General features: G+C 52.2%; 1 protein-coding gene across 1 annotated transcript in view; it reads right to left on the reverse strand.

Annotated features, from left to right (window-relative positions):
• The window catches only part of FAM178B (family with sequence similarity 178 member B), a 91744-nt gene that overhangs the window by 7124 nt on the left and 61061 nt on the right, over positions 1–23559 (reverse strand). Inside the window, exons 10-13 of the mRNA XM_090280764.1 lie at positions 23202–23273; positions 17652–17739; positions 10272–10397; positions 9765–9821 (exon numbers count right to left, since the gene is read on the reverse strand). Of these exons, the coding sequence (XP_090136890.1) occupies positions 9765–9821; positions 10272–10397; positions 17652–17739; positions 23202–23273 (343 nt within the window). The remainder of the gene's footprint in view (positions 1–9764; positions 9822–10271; positions 10398–17651; positions 17740–23201; positions 23274–23559) is intronic.

The following is a 23559-nucleotide window of genomic DNA, read 5'->3' on the forward strand; positions in this document are numbered from 1 at the left end:
TTTTCTTTCTTCTTTCTTTCTTTCTTTCTTTCTTTCTTTCTTTCTTTCTTTCTTTTCTTTCTCTCTCTGTCTGTCTCTCTCTCTCTTTCGTTCTTTCTTTTCCTTCCTTCCTTCTTTTCCCTCTTTCTCTCTTTCTTTCTTTCTTTCATTTTTTTAAAAGTAAATTTAAAACCTACAGCCTCACTTGACAGTGCCCTTACACAGGGACTCACAGAGGAGCCCGATGATCTTCACTTTCAGCAGATGAGGAAGCTGAGCTTGGAAAGGCCTTCTGACTGCATGACCATCTCCAGTAAAGGTTAGGTCTCAAGCAGATGTCTGTGCTCTCCCTGAGCTGGACTAGCTCTGAGTGTTTGCGTGTGTGTGTGGGGGGGGTCCCGTTCAGAGAGAACAAGTCCCTACTGCTGGATACAACAAGGGCCCAAGAGCCTGCTGGAGGCTGAATAGGGAGAGGCTGAGGCTGCTCCCTGGGAAGGGGAGCACCAGGGCCTGAGCCCCCAGGGTATTGTCTGGGCTTTCCACCACAGGCTAGGCAAATGACAACAATAATTAATAATGAGTAATCCTGAAACAGGGCTACTTGCAGGCCCCAGGCCAAAAGCCTAAGCCCATGAGAAAGCTGCAGCTCCTCTAGCTGCTGTGTCCACAAAAACAATGAGAGGAGATGCATTTTTCAATGGGACCTCCTATGGACCTGTCACGGAATGTGGCACCTGTTAGCATTTCTAGGATGCTATCTCTTCCTTGCCCCCACAAGCCAACCACATGACATGCTCCCCTTTCCGGAGTTGCTCTGCTCCAAGGTCACACCCCTGACCTTGGCTTGGAACATCATGAAAGCAGCAAGCAGAGGGCTGTGCCCAAAGGAAAACTGAGTTTGGAAGTGACTCCAACCAGGGCAAGTCATCCGCCATCAGTCCTAGAGAGTAGGAAATGACGAAGACATATGACTGATCACTAGGAAATGAGAAGCAATGGTGACACACAGCCTATTCCTGCGCCAGGGTCCCTGTAGGCACAGGGCAGAGCGTCAGAGAGCAGATGTCATAGGCAGGGCCTGAGGTACTCACCCTGGGGCTTGTGAGGCTGGACACTCAGCTCTGTTAATGAAAGTGCCTGTTCGGATATGGGGGCTGGGTTTGAGCCCCAAACATGGAGCAGAGATGAGGCCACTTGAGGGTGATGGGAGAGGCTGGCAGCATCTGGACAGGAACAGGTCTTCCAGCTCAGCTGCTGGGAACTGCCATGCCTGGAAAGTTGCTCTGAGGGCCCCAGCAGGGCAGAGGCTGCCAGAGCCTGAGGGGCTGGCCCAGTATGTGTGCTCCTCCTCCGATTCCTCACAAGAGGAGCCCCTCACCTGCACTTCTGGCTGCCCAGGGAAAGTGAGTCCAGAGTTCCAAGAACTGAACTAAGTTTAAGAGACAGATTCTCTTGGGCTCTACCTCAAACTCAGGATTGGGCCCTGAGTGGCCCTCACCACAGCTCTTGGTACTGAGGACAGGGAGGAACTGAAGGTCATGGCATAGCGCGGTGGTAGCCAGGGTTGGAGATGGAATTGGGACAAAGCAGGAAGGCTTGAGGGCTTCTGTTCCTGTGGACCTGCTCTAGGGAGCTTATCTCGAGAGGAGCATCTGACCCATTGCTCAGACTGCTGGCGGGAGGAGCCGATGGGCTGGAGGCAAACCCTTTCTAGGGCATTCCCACCCAGCCCACCCTTCCTTTCTGGCTTCCTACTGGCCCTGCGGGTGGGGTGGGATGGGGGTGGGGGGGGAGGAGATGACAGGCAGGTTTGCCTGGCTCTTCCTGCTTCTCCAGCTGGAACTAGAGACCCTGACCCCAGGGGAATGTGGACCGGAAAACCAGCTCTGCAGGCTGCCCAAGAGGGGCTAGTTTCTCCAGGCATATATCTGAGAGCCCATGCCTGGGTGTGCATATGTGCATCAGTGCATAGGGGCCCATGCGAAGGAGCCACTGAGGCTAGCCAGGGAATGGCATGAACATCCTCCAGGGGTTGGAAAGGCCTCACAGTGCAGTGGCTCCCTCCAAAGCAAAGACTTCCTCCCTTCTCTTTCTCACTCACTGAATTGTCTCCTGGTGTGTTGGCATGGCCAGAATCTGAGAAGCACTGCCCTCCTCATACTTCCCAAGGATAACAGGGCATAGGGCCATGACCCATGGCTGAAGACCAGGAGGGTGTCATAAACATCTAAAGTTCCCAGGGGCCCAGGAGTCTGCCCCTTCCTTTGTCAGTGTCCCAGTCCCCTACACCCAGGCCAAGTTGCTCTGAGGTGGTGACTTTAGCACTGACTTAAGGGGAGACACATGACCCAAGGCTGGCCTATCCCTGTATGCCTGGCTCTGTGATTGGTTTAGAGATGAGCACGTGACCTACGCCAAACCACTGAGACTAAACTCTGGGGCTCTGACTAGGGCCCCAAGACAGAAGCTTTTTCCTTCTCCCTGGCTGGGGTTGCTGAGGGAAGGATGCTGAGTGTGGAGTTTCCAGAAGCAGCAGGGAAAGTCTGCTGGGGAGTGCACCAGAAGGCAGAGCTGAGATGTGCAGAGGGCAGCACTGAGGCTTCAGGACAGTGCTCAGCCCTGTGCAGCTGAGCTGGAGGGGCTGTCTCAGGACCTTTCAGGATGTGTGTTCGAGTTTCTGTCATGACAGAGTCCTGGCAAAGATACGCAGAAGGGGCAGAAAAGGTGGAGAGCAGAGAGGTGAGAAGGCTGTGCTCCTGCAGACTGAGAACAGCGGGTGAGGGGCCTCATACACCTTGCCTGGTCCCCCTCAGATGTGTGGAGGAGCTGAGCCCGAGGTGCTTAGACGTAGCACTTAGAAGGCAATGCCCCTCCACCTACTGGCTCAGACCCAGGATGGAGAGGGGCAGGGTGGTTGGGGCTGGGTACAGGGGAGGTGGGGAAGGGTCCCACAGCCTCTACCTGTCCGGCCTCCAGGAGGCCCTTGGGCCCTTGCTATAACCAGCAGAATGGGCTTCTTCTCACTGAAGAGAGATCCCCTGGGAATTCACTTGAGATAGACTCTGGGTCAGTCCTCAATGGTGATACTGTTTAGGTGAGTGAACAGCCCGTAAGACCATGGGAATTCAGGACAGGAGGGACAGGCCGGGCACTGCCAGGGAGGAGGAACAGCAGGAGAAAAGCTACAGACCTGAGAATGGGGGTTTCTGGGAAGAACACCCACTGCCTGTAGTCAGGTGATGTGGTCAGAATCTCAGGAGGGAAGCGCAGGGACGAAGTGGGCTGGCTGATGGGGCCTTGGACAGTGGGGTTGGGATGGGATATGATGGGCACTAAGGGTCACTTTTTCCCAGGTAGGAATGGGAGGAAGATGATCATAAAGCTGTCCAGAAGGACTTGCAGGATAAAGAGGCTCAGTTAGGGTATTAGGTCAGAAACAGAGAAGTCACCAACAGGGGGCAAGGACAGTGCCAGCGGAGAGACCCTTGGGCCCCAAACAAAGCTGGCCTGGCCTGGCCCTGTGTGGCTTCAGATGCTGAGGGGGACACATTCTGAAGAGGCTCAGTGGCCACTTAGGTAGAGGTGAAGTGCTGCCAGAGCACAAATTCCCATTTAGGTTCAGCTTTCCAGAGGTCAACTCTTTGAGGCTGATTTCAAAAGATGTCTGATGTTCTTCACTGTGGAGGAAGTAAGAAGAACCCACCACCAACCAGCCAGGCAAGGGACACACAACTCCTGAATACCTAGTTTCCGTTTCTCAGAATGAGTCAGTTTTCCCCCATCCCTCCTAATCTTGGTCTGACTAGGGTCCCCAACCCTGAGCTACATGGCTCTCTAAGGTGCAGGGTGAGGGCAGGAAGAAAAGAACAGCACCTGCTGGTGAGAAGGCAGACAGTATAGGAAGAGGGAGAGGCTCTCAGTCCACCTGTTTTTCTGACTGATACAGTGGCCAGGCCTGTGCTCAAACCAAGCCAGAGGGAGCACCTGTCCGCACTGCTGTTGAGAGCCAGCAGGAGAGTGCAGGGGCAGGCACAGAGCTGCCAGGGCCGTCCTCCCTGCCTTCTCCCGTAGCCACCCAAACCTACCCCAGTTGCTTAAGGTGCTCTTGCCAGGGTCACCTGACACAGGGACAGGCTGGCTGCCATCTCAGCAACAGAAGCAAAAGCAGTAAAACTTGTTTGTCAGCTCTATTAACACAGGGGCACACCACATAACTATACAGGAGAGGCACACAACACACACAGAAACACACATGCACACAGACTGGGGCGAGATACAGGCCAACGGCCCCTGTGGAGGACATGCGGGGATCCCAGGAATACTTGCACTCAAAGAACGTGAAGCCCAAAGCATAGTCCAGGCTTGGAGCACATCCAGCTTCAACAATCAACTGTACACAAGCACTTCTCCCATCCGCAGGCTGTCCCCAAGCAGAGGGTCAACCGCAGGCAGGTGGGTATGCATGGTAAGGAAGCTGACAGGAGCCACCTGTGGTCGGCCAGGCTCCATCTAGGTGGCATGGCCCCTTGCAGCTAGCCCACAGGGCACAGGGACCATAGCATGTGCAGAACCTTCAGTGGGCCCCAGGCTGTCTGTTCTACAAGGACATCATTAGGCTGTGAGGAGGCTGATAAGGAGACAGGACTGGGCTCCTAGTGCCTGGGTGCAGGCCAGCCCTGGACTTCCCCTACTGTGGATCTTCCTTTTCTTTCACATAGTGAGAGACAGTCCACTTCCTCAAAGTTTCCAAATTTAACCAAACTGGGGAAAACTCCCACACCACCATAAAGAGTCTGGTTCTATATATCTTCCATATTCCTAGGGCAAAAGACGGAACCAGAAATTCCTTCCCAGAGGCACCTATATAGCCCAAGCCTGGGGAAAGGCAGCCAGAAACAGCAGGAAAGTGTGGTAGATGGGGCAAAGCAGACGATGGGGGCTCAGCAAGGCCAAAGTATCAATAACCTCAATTAAAGTGAGTGGGCCAAGACTCCGAGATCAGCCACAGTTAGACAAAATTTGGCCAAACACACTGTGGACAGAAAAGGGGCCACTCACTAAACCTGACTGACTCGAGGGAGGCCTGCATGGCAGCCTTACAAACTCAGAGACCAAAAGTAACCACATAGGACGGTACGAAAGTAAAACTCCCTAACCAAAAGCGAGTCATGGCAGATGTTCGCGTCCTAGGCTCTGGGTAGGCATATCCTAGGTCCTAAGCTCCTAGGTGAGCCTGTTTTTTGTCTTTTTGCATCTAAGATAACATACCTTTGAAATGTCAGAGTGATCTTTTCTTCCAGACCCCTTAGGCAATAACCTAGGGCACCAGAACAGAGACTACAAACCACCCCCCCATTGTTATCTTATTCCCCAAATACCATCTCTATGTGCTATAAATGTTAACTACTAACCATTCAGTGCCCACTAATGTAAAAGAAGTAAGCCTCTCTGTTTTACTTTTTATCCAATCCTAGAGATATCCCTACTTTGCTTCCTCCCACCTCTAATTTGCCACCAGTGGCGTTCATGTAACTTCCCTTATGTCTCCTCCTTTGATTCTAATGTATAAAATAAGCTGCAAAACTTCCATTTTCAGGAGCATTTTTCAATCTATTAATATTTTGCAACTGGGCAATTGTCATCAGTTTGGCTCAAGTAAATTCATTAAAAATTCTCTACACATTTAGACATTTCTTACATCGACAATGGTTTACAGACTTTAACAAAAAAAATCCAAATCCCCAGGATCACTGGTTCTGGGTTGGAAGGCTGAGCTGGTGGCTTCTGTGGAGAGCAGGACCAATACAATGGCATTGGTCTGATCAAGATAGCATAAAGTATATAAACAAGTGGAGTCACTCATGTCAACCACGATGGCTGCCAGTCAGCCATGACACTTTGGTTTAAGAGGGAAACTACGTAAGTCAGAGCAGATACATCTGGCAAGTAGTGTTCAAAATATCTGCACACATGACCCGAACAGACCCATCTATAGAGGTGGAGTATCCTAGCATAAGCCCACATGGGATTTCCCCAACCACTTATCAAGAGTCCCAAGACGATTATTAAGAGACCCAGAGGGGTGGATTACATGACCCTCATGGGTATAACTGAGGTGGACTTCAGAGTCACCACCGAGACAGCAAATTTCCATACACCAAGGTGTTGCTCCACTCCATGCTGATCTGCCTGATGTGCCGCCAGAGGCTCTGCCCTGCTGGACTGAGGACTTTGTTTGCCCCACTGCTGACCCAGCTCCAGAGATTCTGCCTTCAAAGACACTGATGGCTCCCAGGCCTACTGTGCTGTCTCCTGGACCTGCAGACTGAGACTCTGGGACTCAGGTTCATTATCCCCCAATTCTCTTGTGTGATGTCATTACTAATTATATCCAAGTGATTAGTATTGTTTTTAGGTTAGTATGGATTTGTATTGAATCTGTATTAATAAAAGCCGAGTGAATAGCATAGTCACCTGTGTTGGCTCCCTGTTATTTCTCAGTGCTGGTGTCACCTGTAAGACTGGTGGCGCTTTTGGTTCTTAAGGTCTGGGTCAGATGACTCAAGCAAGGACCAAAGTCTGGCTTATAGGAAAGACTATATCGTGAAACACATGCTTTTGACAGTTTCCAGGATACAGTGGCAAAGTGAATTCAGTTATGTGATGTTTGTATGCACGGGGCTGATATGGAGGCTCAGAAGGCCCTGTCTCTTGCAGAATTCATATCTGTGGGCCAGACAGGAGCACCTGAGACCAAGTCTGAGTATATTCCTGCATTAAGACCCCAAACATCGCTCTGACATCTGTCTGCTCTCCTCTGGGAGAACTCCTCTCAAACCAGGTAAGCACAGGGCCAACAATGGCTACTCTGGGGGCCAGATAAACTTCCTTTTTCTCCTTTTAGTGCTTCCGGCTGGTCGAAGAATTTGAAAGATACACAGCAGATAAGAGGAGAAAACCAAATCTTAATACATGCACAGGGAATTCACATACACATACAAATTACAAAGCCAGGCCCTGGCCAGGTAGCTCCGTTGGTTGGAGCATTGTCCTGATATGCCAAGGTTGCAGGTTCAATTCCTGGTCAGGGCACATGTAGGAGGCAATCAATGAACATATAAATGAGTGGGACAACAGGTTGTTTCTCTCTCTAAAATCAACAAATTTAAAAAATTTTTTTAAATTACAAAGATGGTGAGGCAAACTAAGGTATTTATGTTGTTTTGGATTAAGGAGAGGGAGGTAGGCAGTTAGTTCATAGTAGTTGAGAAAGATCAAACATTTGGTAAATACATTCTTACCTGGCCACCCACAAACAGTGGTACACAGAAGGGAACCTAGGAAACAGATTTTTGCTTGGATTCTCCTTGTCTGCCACACTTCATTCATATGTGCTAAGGCTCCCTTCTGAAGCGGGTTTTTCTTTCTGAATCTCTAGGCAGGAAAAGGGGAGGTAGCAAACTCTTCCAGAATTTATTGGGCTTTAATAGTTTTCTGTTCAAAATAATCTGACCCACACACCAGCAAGGGGCTGGGCAATGATTTCTTTATCCAAAAGCACTTGAAAATGCTGCAAGTATTCTAATCACCCCGTTAAGAAGCAGGATTCCTATATTCCACAAGCTCTGTGGTGATCTGCTGGGATACAAACCACCAGTGCAGGACAGCCAGTCTTCCCTCCACACCTGCAGGGCTGTGCTAGGGGCAGGCTCTCTCCTTTGTAGCACTTGGTGGTTAGCTTTCCCAGGCAAGAACCTCACTAGCTTATAATTACACACAGTGTTCTCTGATTGGTTCACTCCCACTTGTGGAGTGAAGCACCTCACAGAAGCCCAGGCTACAAACCCTTGCAGCCTTAATGATACAAGAACTTTAGAGACAACGGGCCAACATGCAGAGGCTGGTCGGAGGGTGGGCAGGAGAGGAAGGTCTCCAGAAGCCGGGCAGGAAGACTAGAATGGGGTGGGGGAAGAAGAGAGTTCAGAGGGGAAGAGGAATTCAAGTTGTCTTCATTCATTCACTCATCTAGTGCCAAACACACCATGTGATGCTGGGAGACATTGACTGTGCCCAGTCTATGTAGGAACATGATAAGTAAAGGGGCAACTGCAAAGCCCTGAGATCAGTGAGGACAGAAAGTCATGTCCTGGGCAGCAGAGAGCAGCTTTCCCAGTCTGGGGAAAGGCTGCGAGCTGTCACGGGGGAAAGAGGAGACCAGGCCAAGGCCCCAGGCAAAGAGAGGAGGTGGGGAAACCAGGGAGTGGAGCCTGGCAGAAGTGTTTATCTGCAGGCTGGAGGAGGGCTGCAATGCACAGCAGTCTCTCTAGGGCAGGAAATCTCCCAGACAGGAGTGTGCAGGGTCTGAGGGAGGGGGCCCACAGGCTGGGAAGGGGCCTGTCCCACTTCCTCCAGGCTGGTCACCTGTGGCCAATCTCACTCTGGCCTTAGTCCCCTGCTGTACCTCAGGAGAAAGAAGGCCAAGCCTTTGAGCTCTGAGGATAAAAGGCTCAGCCGGCCCAGACCACCACTCCCTGTAAAACAGGGTGGAGGATGCCTCCACTCTTTTTGGCTGGTGAGTAGCCTGATCATCTTTGAAGATGAAACGTGCTGAGGCCTAATGAGGAGTCAGTCACCGAGAGGTGGGAGTAGGGCTGGGCTGTGGAGCCCAGTCACTGGCCCCACCTAGCCCCTCCAGGTCAGAACAGATCCTGGCCCAGGGGGACAGAACACTTCACATTTCTGTGTTTTCCTCGGTGCCTCCCACCAGCCTGGCCTGCTACCTTCCCTCCTCTGCTTTGTACCACCTTCCTCTCAGGCCAGGACTACCCCCAGATGGGCTCCTGCTACAGCAAAGGCATCTGATATCCTCCGGCATCCCTTCCCCTGCCCTGGACTGCCCACTGTGAACTTAGGCCCCAGTGCAGGTGCCAAGACATGCCAGCCCCTCTGCGTTTCCAGGCCAGACTTGTCATTTCCAATATGACCACTGACCAGGCGAACACCTTACAACCTCCTTTATGTGTGTGAGGACAGTCCTCAAAATAAAGAATACCCTCACCTACTAGGTGAGGTCAGGCCACAGGAATGGCCCCAAGGCACCTGGAGGTCACAGTTATCATGTGTGAACAAGGCACAGTCCCTCCTTTACCTCTCCCCTTCTTCCTTCCCCCAGCCCAGGCCTGAGGCCTCTAACCAGTGCCCTGCCCAGGGCTGCCCCCCACCAGCACTCCACTCAGCCTCTGTAACCAGCCCCATTTTTCAGGAAATAGTTGGCATAGGAGAAAGGGACACACGCCCGGGGGGCGCAGCAGCCTGGTGATGATGGCCAGAATGGCACGTGAAATTGAAAGACAAGCTTCTCACACCTTGCAGAAGAGAGCATGCACCTGGGGGTTCTCATATCTTCCTAATGGTCCATTGGTGTTCATTAAGTAATTAATTCATTTATCTGATTTGCAGGCTGATGCCCAAAGGTTAGACTTCTGAATTCTTAACACCCAGCCTCCCAGTGAGTTTTTGGAATTACCACATTCCTAAATTAGAAAGATACCTATCTGTGTTCCTCATCCTGAGTCCCCAGGGCTAAGGTGCTCACTGAGATCCATCCGTGCTCCCCAAGAAGCCAGGTTAGGGAATCCCAATCTGAAGCCCCCATACCTGCCCCTGGTTGGCGTTCACCCCAGGGGCCACAGCCTTAGCATTCCAAACCCCACACTTGCCAGCTATGGGGGCCTTGCTGCCCTGGCTTCCACCAAAGCATGGCTTTCAGGGAATCTGGACGGTACCTGGAAAGTCCATGAGGAAGAACTGGAGAAGGCCAAGGACTCAGGTTCAGTGACATCCTGAGTAAGAACAGGAAGGTTGGACCCAGTAGTGCCCTCGGAGAACAGGGGGCCTCTCAAGGCTGGACATTCCCCTGGCTTCTCCTTCATGTCCCTTCCCACCACATCCTCCTCATCAGCATTTCTGCTCCTGCATCTTCTCTAAACAGTGTGGTAAGACCCCCAGTGCACCTGTGGCCAGCAAAGCCATGCCAGGGCATACAGGGTGCAGCAGGATCCAGAGCAGGGCTGAGCGGACATTCAGCCTGTGCACACAGCACCCCACAGCGCGGGGCCTGGCAAGGGCACTAATCACAGGCTGTGCCCACACCGTGACTACCTACCCACCAGAGGGAGGCAGCCTGCCAGTCTCTTTCCCCAGGGCCCAGAGGGGTGAAGGATGAATAGCCCTGCCTTACCCGCTCCCCTGGTGCAACAGCGGGTAGAGGTGGGCAGGTGCTGGGTGCTCACCTTGTGGTCTAGCTCAGCACTGGCCTTCGGCTGTTGCTCCCGGCAGAGTGGCAAGGTCTCAGAGTCCAGGTACTGCCTAAGGGATGATGGCCTCATGAGGCTCAGGAGCCGACTGAGCACTACCAGCTGGGGAGAAGAAGAGAGGCTGTCACTCACAGCGGGTGGCAGTTGAGTGCTCAGGGCACTGCAGGGACCCTTGGCCTGGCTGCCTCAGCTGGCAGTGTGGGTTACAGTGTAGGCTCTGGAGCCAGGCCACCAGCTTCCAGGACCTGGATCTACCTCTCACTTAGAAGCTGAGTATTACGTGTAAAATGGAGATAAGCACACAACTTCTTCGAAAGTCACACAGGGCCTGGCACAGGGCGAGACCTCCCTTAAAGGACTGAACTAGGAAGAGCTCTGTGGGCTGGAGGTGGAATCCACTTGCCTGGAGTAAGCAGACACTCATGTTTTAGAAGAACCAAGACCAGCAGAGAGGGTCTCCTCTGACACCAGGAAGACCCTGCCCACCCTGAGCTGCTGCTCACTTTGGGGCCCACTCTCCCGGGTCCCTCTCTTTCCATTTAACTTATTCCTGTGGGGCCTGGGCAAGGGCTCAGAGAGGAAGAGATTGCCTACGACCCCCTACACCTTTCACTGGGAACAATGACCGGCTGCGTCATCTTCATGGTGTTACCAGGAAGGGGCCCTGAGCGGGAGACATTGGGGGAGGGGTGGGTTTCTGCCTAGGGCCAGCTGCCATGTGTAGGTTCTTGACTTCGTGTAGGAAAGATTTCACATGAATTCAGGTGACTATGAGGACACATTTATTAAAGCTTGGGGCAATGAAACAAGGAAGATCTTGGCACAGAGGAAGCAACAGGAGAGCCTAGGCTGGGCTGCCTTAGCTCACTAGGAAGTCAGAGAAAAGGGGGCTTTGGGGGCAGGTTCAGGGGATCAACCTGGGACAAGTTGCCAGCTGCCATTGCCTTTGAGTTTAGGAGATGTGAGCCTGTGAAGAAAGAAGTGGGGAAGAAGGGAAAGGAATGGGGTGGGTGACCCCCAGAGGGAGAGGGCAGGCTGGGTCTTTGGTCTTGAAGCTTTTATCTTTTTCTTCAAGGCGGTGAATCTTAGGGGAGGGCTCAGGGAAGGGCTCATTAAATATTCATCAGTTCCCCAGGTGTGCTCTTTCAGGGTCATGGTCTCCACTGATTGGTCAGTGACAGGGCAGGGAATCCATAGCTGGTGGTGTCACCCACCTGGTTTTGCTGCTTTTCTGGGCCTGGAGCTGAAACACAACTGGGGCCTAGATGTTATCTCCAGGGAGGAAAGGACAGGATAGAAGAGGTTACCCTGGGGGCCAGGTTCTTGTTTTCCCAGTTTTGTCGCCTGTGGCCTGGTGACAATCTGCACCTAGCTATACATAAATTGCTCGGCCATTGTGTTCAGCTATCTGTTTCCCTATTCCACTTGCCAAGGAATTTTCCTAGCTTCTTACTATCCAGTCTCAATGCTGCCTGCCCTGTTTCTTCCTCCCACTGCTCCATTTTTCCTTCCAGAGAATTTTAAAGCAAATCCAAACGTCATATCATTTTACCCATAAAGAGCTTCTAACAGAAAAGAATAAGGATTTTTCCATCCAACATAATCACAATACCATTCTCCTGCCCAACAAAATTACCAAGAATTAATTCCTCATATAATCTAACATCTGTGTTCAGTTTTCTCTGTTTCAAATGTGTCCTATAGTTGCTTTGTTGGAATGGGGATTCCCCTACAAGGTCCACAACTTGCATTTGGTTGAAATGTCACTTAATCTGCTAGCTGCCCCTACTCCCCATTTAAACGACTCATCCTCTCTGAACAAATGGGCCAGTTTCCCCACCCTCTGGACCTTGTCTGCAGCGAGCAATCCTTCCTGCCCAGCCCCTGCACCTGGTTTGGGCAGCCACAGTCGAACTCCAGCTGTCCTGAAGCTAATTTGTGGCCCCTCTGAGGCGTGCTGAGGAGGGGTGGTGTTGGTGCAGGATGAGGGAGTAGAGTCAGGGGAGTTCACAGAGGCACCACCTCCTCAGATGTAGCAGGTGCAGGGTGGCCAAAAGGGCAAGGGCTCTAGCCCCAGAGCCCAGCTCCCTGCTTGAGCCCAGCCCTGCCCCGCACACCTGGCTTCCTCCCTTTGACTCACTCTCAGACACCTGCTCAGCCCTTCAGAGGCTGCGGGCTTAGACAACCCAAAAAAGCAGCTGGTCTGAGGGTTAGGAGTCAGGCTTGACTCCCGGACGGGAGCCAAGGCTTCTTGGCTTAGTGTCTGATCCTGTCAGAAGGGAAGATGAGAAGGCAGGGAGAAAGAGGGAAGGTTCTAGGTGAAGAGAGACACCATCTGGAGCTTCACCAAAACCAAGTGTGCCGCCTTGCTAGTCCTTGCAAGTCTGGGGATAGTTTCCACAACAGCCCTGCCCGCTGAGGGCTCCCAACTGCAGCCGGTGTCCCCAGAAGCAGCCCTCAGGCAGGCAGCCTTGCCTCAGCTGGACCACCTCCCTCCCAGGGAGCCTTGGGCGCGGCTCAGCAGAGGAGCACACACTTCCCTTTCACTGTGAAAACAGCTCCGCTCTGCTCAGCGCAGTGAGCCACCCGCTTCTGATTGCTTATTCTCTTTTGGTTCCAGCTCAGCCATCCCCTTTCTCTCCAGTATAAGGGCTTGTTTGGGCCTCGTGGATCCTAGCTGGGCCTGGGCCTGACCAGCACATCTCCTCACCTTGCCCCTGTTTCTAGGAGCTGGCTCCATAAACACTCAGCCCTTGAGGGCAGACACCTCTAGGCCAGAAGCAAATGATCACTCCTGAAGGCAGGTCTCCAACTGGCAACAGTCTACTGGGCAGGAGCAGACAGGCCATTTCCAGCGCAGGCACTGTCGCTCCTGTGCTCAACCCTGACTGCTCTCCTACTTGCCCAAAGGAGAAGGCCAGGATCTTACATGCTTGCGATGACCCAGTGGCCCCTCCTGCTTCCAGGAGCCTGTATCCTGTGTGGTCCTTCTGCACAACTGCCCCTCTCCTTCTTCCAGCCGCAGCTCCAAGCCCACCTGCTTGATGAGGCTCCCCCAGCTCCCCTCAGCCCTCCAGCACACACCACTCCATTTGCCAATCCAGACTCTGCACTACTTGTACTTCCATGGGATTTATCACCTTCTAACACGCTGTGTAACTTGTTTATTATTATCTGTTCCCTCTTCCCTTACTAGAATGTAAGCCTGATGAGGGCAGTTTCATTCACTGCAGTGTCCCCAGAGCCTAGCACAGTGCCTGGCACATAGTATATGCTTAATCCGTACTCATTAAATGAACCAACAAATACTCGTAAATAGCCAGGCAGGGCTGTACAAGCCTTTTCCTAGTAGATGCAAACCCAATCGCCGTTCAGCCATTTGAAGCCCCTGTTTTCCAATCTCCAACCTGGAAGAAAGACATGGCTTGACAAAAGAGGCTTGCTGTGTGGCAGGAGGTGGACTAAGACAAGAAAACAGACTCTGAGTTGCCTCCAAACCTGTTCCACCTGTGCCTTGCCTGTCTCAGTCAAATGCCTCTCCACCCTGCTGGGTGTACAGATCTTGGAGCCCTGCTTGCCTCCTTTCTCTCACATGCTAGGTCCCAACGGCTGTGGGAGATACACCTAGACTCTGACCACATCTCACCACCTATGCCACCACCTCCCCAGACCAAACTGCCATCATCTCTTACTTACCATGGTTACTGCCATCACCCCCTTCCAATAGTCTATTCTTAATACAGCAGCCAGAGTAAATTGTAAAAATTTTATAAAACAATTATGTTTCTCCTTTTAAAACCTTCCAATAGATTTCCACTTTGGCATGAAAGTCAAAGCCCCCACCATGGCCTGGAGGTGCTGGTGGATTGAGTACCCACTTTCCTCTCCAACTTCCACAGCTTCTCCACCTGCACTAGCCTCTGTTTCTTCTCCAACCTAAGAGAACTTTGCCTGCCACAGGGCCTTTGCACTTGCGGTTCCCCCTTCCTCCAGAAACCTGCATGAGTTCTTCAGGTCTGTGCTCAAATGTCCCTGTTCAACCCTATAAAATAGCATCCTGCCAACACTCCCTCTCTTCTTCATCTGGCTTAATTTTTCTCTCTAGCACTTATCACAACCTGGCATGCCAAATATTTACGTCTTTCTTGGTCCCCCTGTCCATCCCCCCTGGACCATGAGTTTTGTGAGGGAGGGACTGAGTTCTATTCAGGTTCTGTATCTTTAGTGACCTGAAAAGCATCTGGAGCATACTAACGCCTGAGGCCAAAACCCTGCTTTTCTGGGATAGTCCAGGGAGTCACAGGAACCACAGGAGGCAGTGTGACCCCGAGACTCTCCTGGAAAATGCAAGTCTTGGCGTTGTTATGTCCTGGCCACCTACAGAAGTCCCGATCCTCAAATTCCATTGTCTAGCACCTGCTCCTGCTCCTGGTTCTGCTCCTGCTCCTGCTCTCAAGGCCACAGACTGCAGCCTGAGATTGGAAGCCAAGCAATGCAGGCACTGGGGACTTCTGCCCAGTGGTGCCCTGAGAATTCCCTGCCCAGCACTCATCCAGATCCTCTCCTCCCATAGAGTCAATTCTCAGCCTTTGCATCCCCCCTTCCTAGTGAATCAGTCAGTAAGGTCTATTAAGCTCTTGTACATTGATGAAGAATGAGGAAGGAATGGCCCTTGCCTGTCTGCATCCAGGACTAAAGCTCAAGGGACCCAGCAGGGCACCTGCAGCATGAAGCTGCAGGTGTGGCCCAGGCTGTCACTACACTGAGAGCCAAGGGAGTGCCTGGGGGAGCACAGATGACTTGCTGCAGGGGGGTCAAGGGTAGGACTCTGCAGCCAGGACCTCTGGGCTTGAATCCCAGATCCATGGCTTTGCTGTTGTGTGATCTTGAGAATTTTCCTAACCGCACCTGCCTTGGTTTCCCCATCTATAAAAGATGAATGATAAACAGAGTCCTTACCACCTGGGGCTGCTGTGAGAAAGAGGTGAGCTTTGAGATGGCCCCTGGGACACAGCCAGTGCTGGCTGGCATGTTAGCCACCACTGTTCAGTTGGGAGTGATGCGTGAAAAGGAAGAAGCATCGGTACACAGAGCTGTGTGCAGAGGTGCGGAGCTGGCCTCTGGAGGAGGGTCGGGGAGGGGGACAGGCTGCACTGGCAGGCCCTACAGAGAAGTTGGGAGAAGGCGTGTGGGCTGAACATGGGCAGCTGTGGGACTGAGGTGCCCTTTGAAGGTGTGTTTCATGAGGATCTGTCTGACGAGCCAGACTGGACAGGGGAGTGCCTGCAGCGGGAGACCTGGAAGGAGGCCATGCAGCAGCCCGGGGCTGGCAGTAAGTGGAGCTGGGAAACACACGGAAGGGAAGGCCATTGGCGGGCCTGAGCTGGTCCTCCCTCCCCCTCGAGCCACGGCTCTGCACAGCTGTCCTGCCTGCCTGCAGACTCCTCTCCTCAATGCTGGGCTCAGGACACCTCTGGGAACTCACACCCTCTCATCTGAGGGCATCTCCTGGACCAGAGTCTGCAAGCCTCTCCTCACTGTCCCGGGCACAGGCTCAGGTCAGTAAAAACAAAGCTAAACAAAACCCCAAACCTTGACTTGACCCTGATGCTGGAGTCACCCTCTGTCTTTCCAGTCCCTGCCAAATGCTGTTGGTGGGCGGCCACCTCTACTCATCACCCACCACCTACAGCTGGTTGGTCCTTCCTTCCCTGGTCTTGGCGCTCTGGCCCCTCGCTGCACTCTGATGACCCTGTGCTCTCTCCTTGTGGGGCTCCATGACCCCATCTGGCCAACACCAATGCCTCTCTGACAGGTGGCCCTCTGGAGCCCCCTGGGACCCCTTGGTCTTGTCCCCTGCCTCCCCGCCGACTGCTACACCCCTGCCTTCCTCTGCCCCTAATCATGTGGCAATCCCCACAGCACTGTCTGGTCCCTCTCTTCTTCTTCACAGAGATGTCCTGTCATCGGGCTGTCACTTCTGTGAAGTGACCCCTGTGCAGGCTCCTCTCAAGGTCTCTGCCTGGAGAACAACCCCTTTGCACACATATTGGCAACTCACTTCCACAAGTGTGCGCTCAAGAGTTCCTGGATGTGTCCAGTGCTGTGCTGGGCGCCAAGGGGCAGCAATAAGCAAAAGCCATTTGGTCCCTGGCCTCAAGGAGCTGCTGGTGTGCATGTGTGTACACATACTGTGTACATGTGTACACAGACCCTGAACACAAAAATCATTTAAAAACCGGGTGACGGTGTCAGGGTACTTTGGGTTGGGTGTTCAGGAAGGACCTCCTGAAGGAGGTGACACTTAAGCTGGAAATGGAATGACAAGAAGCTACAGTCATGCTAATCCCTAGGGGGAAGGCATTTAAGGCGAAGGGGACAGCAAGGGCCAGGCCAGGCCAGGCCTGCTCTGACAAGCCAGCCCGGCTGGTAACCTTTCTGAGCTGCCTCCCTGCAACTGTCCACCCTGCCCCAGGGTGTGCTGGAATATTCTCTCAGCTCTCTGGTCAAGGGGCTACATGGGCTTGCCCAGTATACCTTTAGTGACCCGAGACACACTGCCTTTTGGCAGGCCTAACCTTGCCCATATTGGTGGCTGAGTTGGAGGGTTCAGCTATATCCAGCACTTGTTCTGGGGCTGCAGGGAGGTTCTTGGGAGGCTGACAGCATTCTCAATCCCCCCACCACATATCTCGAGGCTGGCTGGGACTCAGGCTGCCCCCAGGGCCCCTGAAGGGATGTTCTTTGAGCTGCAAGGAGGTTGTAGTCAGAGCTTTTTGGAGAGCAGAGGAACAGGGAAAAAGATAAAACTACCTCCCACTGTCCAAAGAGTGCCTAACACTGGGACAGAGGGACAATGAAAGGGAGCAGTTTCAACCGAATAGTGTTGGTTTTTCACCTCTAAATAGTGAGATAAGCAGGGGCTGTAGGAGGAGGGGATGGGAGTTGGTGTTTCACGGGTACAGTTTCTGGAGACGCATGGTGGGGACGGTTGCACAACATTGTGAATGTGCTTAAGGCCCTTGACCTGGACACATCAAAATGATTAGAACCCTACACTTCAAATGATTCAGATGGTTAAAAAATACAGTTAAAATGGTAAAGTCTATATTAGATATATTTTACCATAATTTAAAAAAAAAGTAATATATGCTCCCTGCTCCACACTCTATCGTCAGAGACTAGCACATAGCAGGCACATAAAAAAAGTAATTGTCCAATGCAAGAATGTGAGTGAAAAGTCCAAACTCAGCCTGGCTCTCATGGCAAGGAGACCAGGAGGCCATGGGAGAGCTGCCACTAGCCCACAGGCTTCCCAGGCCCCAAGAGACACACCTGTTGGAGACACAAACTCACCTCGGCCTTCTCCTGCCAGAGAGGGAGCGTCTCCTGCTGGCCCAGCAGCCGGGCCATGATCACGAGGCTGAGCTGGCTTCGAAGCTGCCTGTGAAAGGGAGAGAGGCTGAGGGTGCGACATTCAGAGACGAGGGGTGTTGACATCACGTGGGGTAGGACACCCACTGAAGAGAGGTGAACAAAGGAGAGCCACTCTCTGTCTACAGTACTTGAACTTTCTCCTCTGGTTTACATCTTTAATTAATTAATTTACTTAATTTAAAAATTATTTTATTTTATTGATTTTAGAGAAAGAGGAAGGGGGAGAGAGAAAGGGAGAAATATCAATCTGTTGTTCCATTATTTATGCATTCCTTGATTGATTATTATATGTGCCCTGACTGGAGACTGAACCTATAACCTTGGTGTATCAGGATGACATGCTAACCAACTGAGCTACCCGGCCAGGGCCACATTTATTTATTTTAGAATTAATCAAATATGCATAATTGGAAAGTTAAAAAACAAGCAAAAAGAAAAATTAAAGTAACTGTAATTTCAGAGGCTAGCATTGTAGTGTTATTTCTTCTTAGTCTGTTTTTCTCTCTCGATCCTTATACTTAACTGTGGGTACACAGAGATAGGAAATGATCATCCCCTTTGCAAAGACCCTTGCCTTTTCCTTCCTTTGCAGTTAGAACTTTTCAGTCCACGCAGGTTAGTGGAAGGTGGGTCACCTGATGCAGTGAGGCCTAACTTTGTTGCTTTCCACTCAGCATCCAGTGACTTTCTTTTGGAGAACTCCACCCCCATCCAGCCCCAATCCGAGCTCCCCGGGTGGGCACACAAGCCAGGCCTGGCCCAGCACAGGCCCTGTGAGGGACCCGCCGAGCGGCAGCCCGGCGAATCTTGGCTGGAACTATCAGCAGGGCCACAGCTTCAACAGGAGGTGATCCTACAACTGATGGTGGCCGTCCTGCCTCCTTGTGGGAGGAAGATCCTGAAGGTTGAAGCAGACCAGATGGAGAAAGAGCCCCGACAGCACCCAGGGCCGCCGTGACTGAAGCCTCCAGCCCCAGACCATTCAGTTGGTAGGTTATTTGGTTGGTTGTGTGAGCCAATAAAGTCCCTTTTGCTTGAGTCACTTTGAGCTGGGCTGCTGATTGTAGCAACAGTCATGTTCATTCATGATGGGGCTGGTGTCTCCTCTCTTCAGGAGAGAAGACCTCTGATGTGAATGTAAGATGCTAATGTTTAGGGCTCTGATTTTCAGAGTCCTTGAGGGTTGGAGTGAGCAAAAAGAGAACAGAGGAGGGAAGTGGAGACCAGAGGCTGGAGAGAGATGATGGGAAGAGGGGCCCAGGGCCCTTCGCCCATGCTTCCCCCCCCACCCCCCACGGCCTCCACCGTGAGAGTACATATCCATGCACACCCATGCACTTGCTGCTCCCCTGCAGGCAGCAGATGTCAGCCCCTAGCATGCACTTTGATGTGGCTGCAGTCCCTAACTCCTGTGGAAATCCACCACCAGGGGAAGCAAAGGAGAGGTCCTAAAGCTGGAAGGAACTATTTGTCTGGAACTGGCTCCTTAGAGAAGAACCGCCCTAAGGTGACAACACTGTGGAGAGATCCCACAGTGTGGACTGTGGACGAGAGGACACCACAGGAACTAAAGGAGGGAGGGGATGTGGGAACAGCAAGCTGCGGGCAGCATGCAAGAATGATGTTTCCCTGGAGAAGTACTTCGGGGAGCAGGGCTGAGCCACTCCTCAGCTGGCGCTGAAGACTCCCCTGCACTCTCCTCCCCAGGGCCTGAGGCTGCCCAGGTCCCCCATGGTGCTGGGGACTGGGCCAGGCTGGGCAGGCTGGTATCTGAGCCAGGGGCCTCATTTATTTTCTTCAACCGCACTTAGTCAAGGAAGTAAAAGGAATCAACAACACAAGAGGTGCTCGATTAAACAAAGAAAAAAGTCAGTACCACTCCACACCACAACGAACATGAGAAGGAGGGGAAGGCCCAGCCTCGGGAGGGGTGCAGGGGGAGGGGCTCACGCAGAGCTGGTGGGAACGTAAATTGGTGTCGCCACTCAGTAAACTATTTGGAAGATGTACTAAAGCTGTCCACATGCCTACTTCATGACCCAGCAGTCCTCTTCCTAGGTGCTTACTACAGAAACAAGAAAGGCAGAAGTATAGTGCCACTGAAATGGCTAAACAGATCCATACCACTCCACTCTGTGCAGAAAAACCATAAATGACCTACAAGCACATGCAACGGCATGGATGACCTTTTTGGCGCCATGTGAAAGAGGCCAGATACAAAAGAATGTATGTGTATGATTTCACTTATATAAAGAACAAGAACAGGCAAGTACCACCTGTTGGAAGTGGGCATACTGGTGACACATTGAGGGGGGCAGGTTTTGCTTATGTTTCATTTCTTGATCTGGGTGCTGGTTCCGTTCCACAGGTGTCTGACTTGTGGAAATCCATTTAGCCATACACTTAGGTCTGTGTTGTGTTCTGCTTGTGTGTTACAGTTCAGTAAACTTATTATTTAAAGAAGGAATTCAGCTGGGGGAGGAGACAGGATTGCTAGATTTGGCCAATAAAAATATAGGATGCCCAGGTGAATGTGAATTACTTATAGATTAACAAAGAAGAATTTTTTAAGCATAATTTCTACCATGCCATATTGGCATTTTATCCGGCAACCCTGGAAGGGCCTGGCCATCCCATCTATTTTTGACCTGGAAGACTTGACCTTAACCAGCATGGGGTCTTCCCTCACCCTGTCTCCTGTGAGCCTTGACCCTTTTCTGCAGAATGCCTCAGCATTTCCACCCCACCTTAGGTGTCCTGAGGAAAGATAGTCCCATTTGAACTGCACCATGGGACAGAAAACAGGAGCCTCTCGTCTTGGGGTCCCCTACAGTAGACCCCCATGGGTACAGTCAGATGCTGCCCATCTTGCACCCCACCCTCCAGTTTCTCCCTGGGCCCTGGCCCCATCGAATACTCTGCATGGCTTTCCTCTCACAGTCAGCCAGGACCTGCTCTCCAGCTGTTTCCGGGAGCCTCAGCAGCAGCTGGGCGGGGAACACAATGGGAGGTAAATGGCCCCTCTGAGTTGCTGCTCTGAGCAAACTTGCAGCCAGAGTCAGAAGTGCTGCATCTGGGTGTCAGTAATCCAAGCTAGGATTGCTAAGAGCTCCTTTATCACAGTGGGCAGGGGAGGGAGGTGGGGAGGGGCTGACCTGGGGGTGGGGGTGCTGGTAGGCCCAGGAAGTAGAACCAGGGTGGCTCCAGAAGGGAAGAGGCAGGCAAGTGGGTCAGGACAGGGCTGATGTCCAGAAATGAAGAAAGGCACCAGAAAAAGCACTAGGTTGTGAATGGATAAAAATGAAACCTACGTCTGAGAGTGGCACTCCCCCTCGCTGTGTGCCCCCGCCCCCCCCCCCGGCCCCTGCCTTTTATCCTAATGGTTCTCCCTGACTTTAAAAAACAGTCCCCTGCACTCTCAGTTTCCCCAGGGAGAGGGGACAAGACAACTTCTTACTTTCAGACTGAGAACTCACTCTACAGAGGTGAAAAAGCAAATGTACACCCCAAACACCACCCAGACAGTGCAGGGGGCAGGCAGAGGGCCAGGCCTGGCTAAGGCTGGCCTAGACTCCTCCTCCCAGAAAGCTGCTGGACCCCACCCGGCAAAGCCTCCCCGGAAATCAAACTAGGCAGACAAAGGAGGATGCAAAAGCCACTGGAGCCATCCCAGCCACTGTCATATAAGGCAAAGCTCCAGCCCTACCACTGGCTCCCAACAAACCAGGCCTCTGCCTCAGCCCTGCCCCTGCCCCTGCCACTCCCACGGGCCTCCATAAGACCAGGACACTGGATTAGCACTCAGAGGAACCCGAATTGCTGGGAAATTCGAAATGATTTTTCTAAACAGTCAGCAATCTGGTAAGTGGAATGCAGGCACACTGCTTCCCAGCCTCTAGGCCTCCCTTCATCTCCTGCAATGGGCAGCTCAGCCTGTACCTTGCAGAGGCTGTCAGGACAACTGAGTGTCAAGGTGGCCCCCTCTTGTGCCTCTGGTCTGCACTCCTTCAGAGGGGAACCAGGCCCTGCCAAGACTGAACTACCCTAAAAGGCCATCAGGCATCTGGCCAAAGGCGTGAGCTGCCTTTTCCATGTCTCTAGGGCAGCTCAGGAAGCAACAACAGTGGCCTGTTCCGCCTGTGGAAATGCAGCCCAACACCCTCCCTGCCTCAGGGCGTCTGCCTCTCCTGGCAGCCCAGGCTGTCACTCGGGGTCACGGGTGCCTCTCATGCCACCTGCCCTCAGTTCTTCACTTGGAGTCTTCCCTCCTGCACTTGAGCATGTGCTGCCCAGGCAGAAAGGACCAGGGCCTGGGCTAAGAGATGAGGGCTTCCTTCTCTGTGGTCTCCAGTCGCCCACACACAGGCTGAGGCACTCCTGTGTGTCAGTAAGAGGCAGCAGGGTACAGATAGCCACAGACCGGGTCATTGAGCCGCCATGTGGCAGCACGAAGGATCTAATCTCTTCCACAAAGGTGAACTCCACAAAAAGCTGACACTACCAGGATAGCAGGTGCAAGAGAGAACTCCACATGTTCCCATTTTTGTACATGTTCAAAATCATGTGGAACACTCTGTGTGATGGGAGTTGAGAAAGGGTTTTCTTTGCAGAGGAAACACCTGGGAGAGGCCTCAGGGGGCTTTTGGGGAGCAGGTGACAATGACAGTCTCTCCTAGGATGTAGTGGTTGTTACACGGACGGTCCCCTTTGCAAAGTGTGCTGGGTGTCTGCCTCTGATGTGTCCTTTCCTATATGCATATTATAACTAAATAAAAAGGTTACTACTGTTTAGTAATAAATGAAGTTCATATAGATAATCACAAGACAACTTCTTCTCTCCCTCCCTCCCTTTGTTTTTGGTATTATAACCTCAGGCTTAGAAAATACCTTAAAAGTCACCTCCTCTAACATCTCCATCCACACACAGGAGGGAAGTTGCATTGTTTCCTGGGCCACCCTTCTTGAGGTGTTCCAGCCACAGTTTTTAATCTTTTGCCATTCTGTGTTGGGTCTTCCGAGGGCCCTGGGGGTTGTCAAGCATTCTGGGCAGGGGAGGTACTCAGAGCTGAGGCTGCTGTTCATTTTCAGACGCCCCACAGGGCTGTGCAGTTAACAGATTGAGCCCAAAATCTTTTTCACACATCTCGCTGTCAAATCCCATTTCCTATATCTTGTTCTTAACTGTGCAGCTGGGTCTCTCTTTTCTACCCAGTCGGTCATTACGGTCTGTTGAGATCTTCTGGAATCTTCAATTTGCTGTCAGTTGTACTCATGTCATGCATGAATCTGACTGTTGTTCCACAAAAGGCCTCATCCGAGAGGATAGGTCTGTCTGCCCTGGTCAAACTGTTGGTGAACACAGAACTCTGGTGGCCACAGGGCCTGCCCCCAGGCAGCCTCTGATGGCCAGCAGTACCTTTCGATGATGAGCCAGCCTAGTTTTACATCATTCAGCCCATGTTTCCTTACCATTGTCCACAAGAGGCTTTTGACCAGAAGGCAAAGTCACACTCCTCCTTCCAGATGCTCCAGTCCAAGGGTCTGCAAAGGGCACCAGCAACTAGGGCCTGTGGCAGGAGGTGTCTGGGAAGAGGAGATGCCTTTCTCTGAGTGTAGTCTTGAGGGGAGGAGAGAGGAAGAGGAAACTTCCCTAAGAAGAGGGAACAGATGTCAAAAAGTTCAGAGACAAATGCTCGTCGTTTTGGTGGCTGCCAAGACTTAGGGTATGGCTGGAGTATGGGAGCCTGTTGGGGATGGGGACGGGGAGAGGGGTGAAGGTAGAACTGGGAAAGAGGTCCAGAGGTCTTCATGTGTGAGAATGGGCTGT

Source organism: Furipterus horrens, unplaced genomic scaffold, assembly GCF_987537825.1.
Source record: "Furipterus horrens unplaced genomic scaffold, mFurHor1.1.pri manual_scaffold_6, whole genome shotgun sequence".
Classification (NCBI taxonomy): domain Eukaryota; kingdom Metazoa; phylum Chordata; class Mammalia; order Chiroptera; family Furipteridae; genus Furipterus; species Furipterus horrens.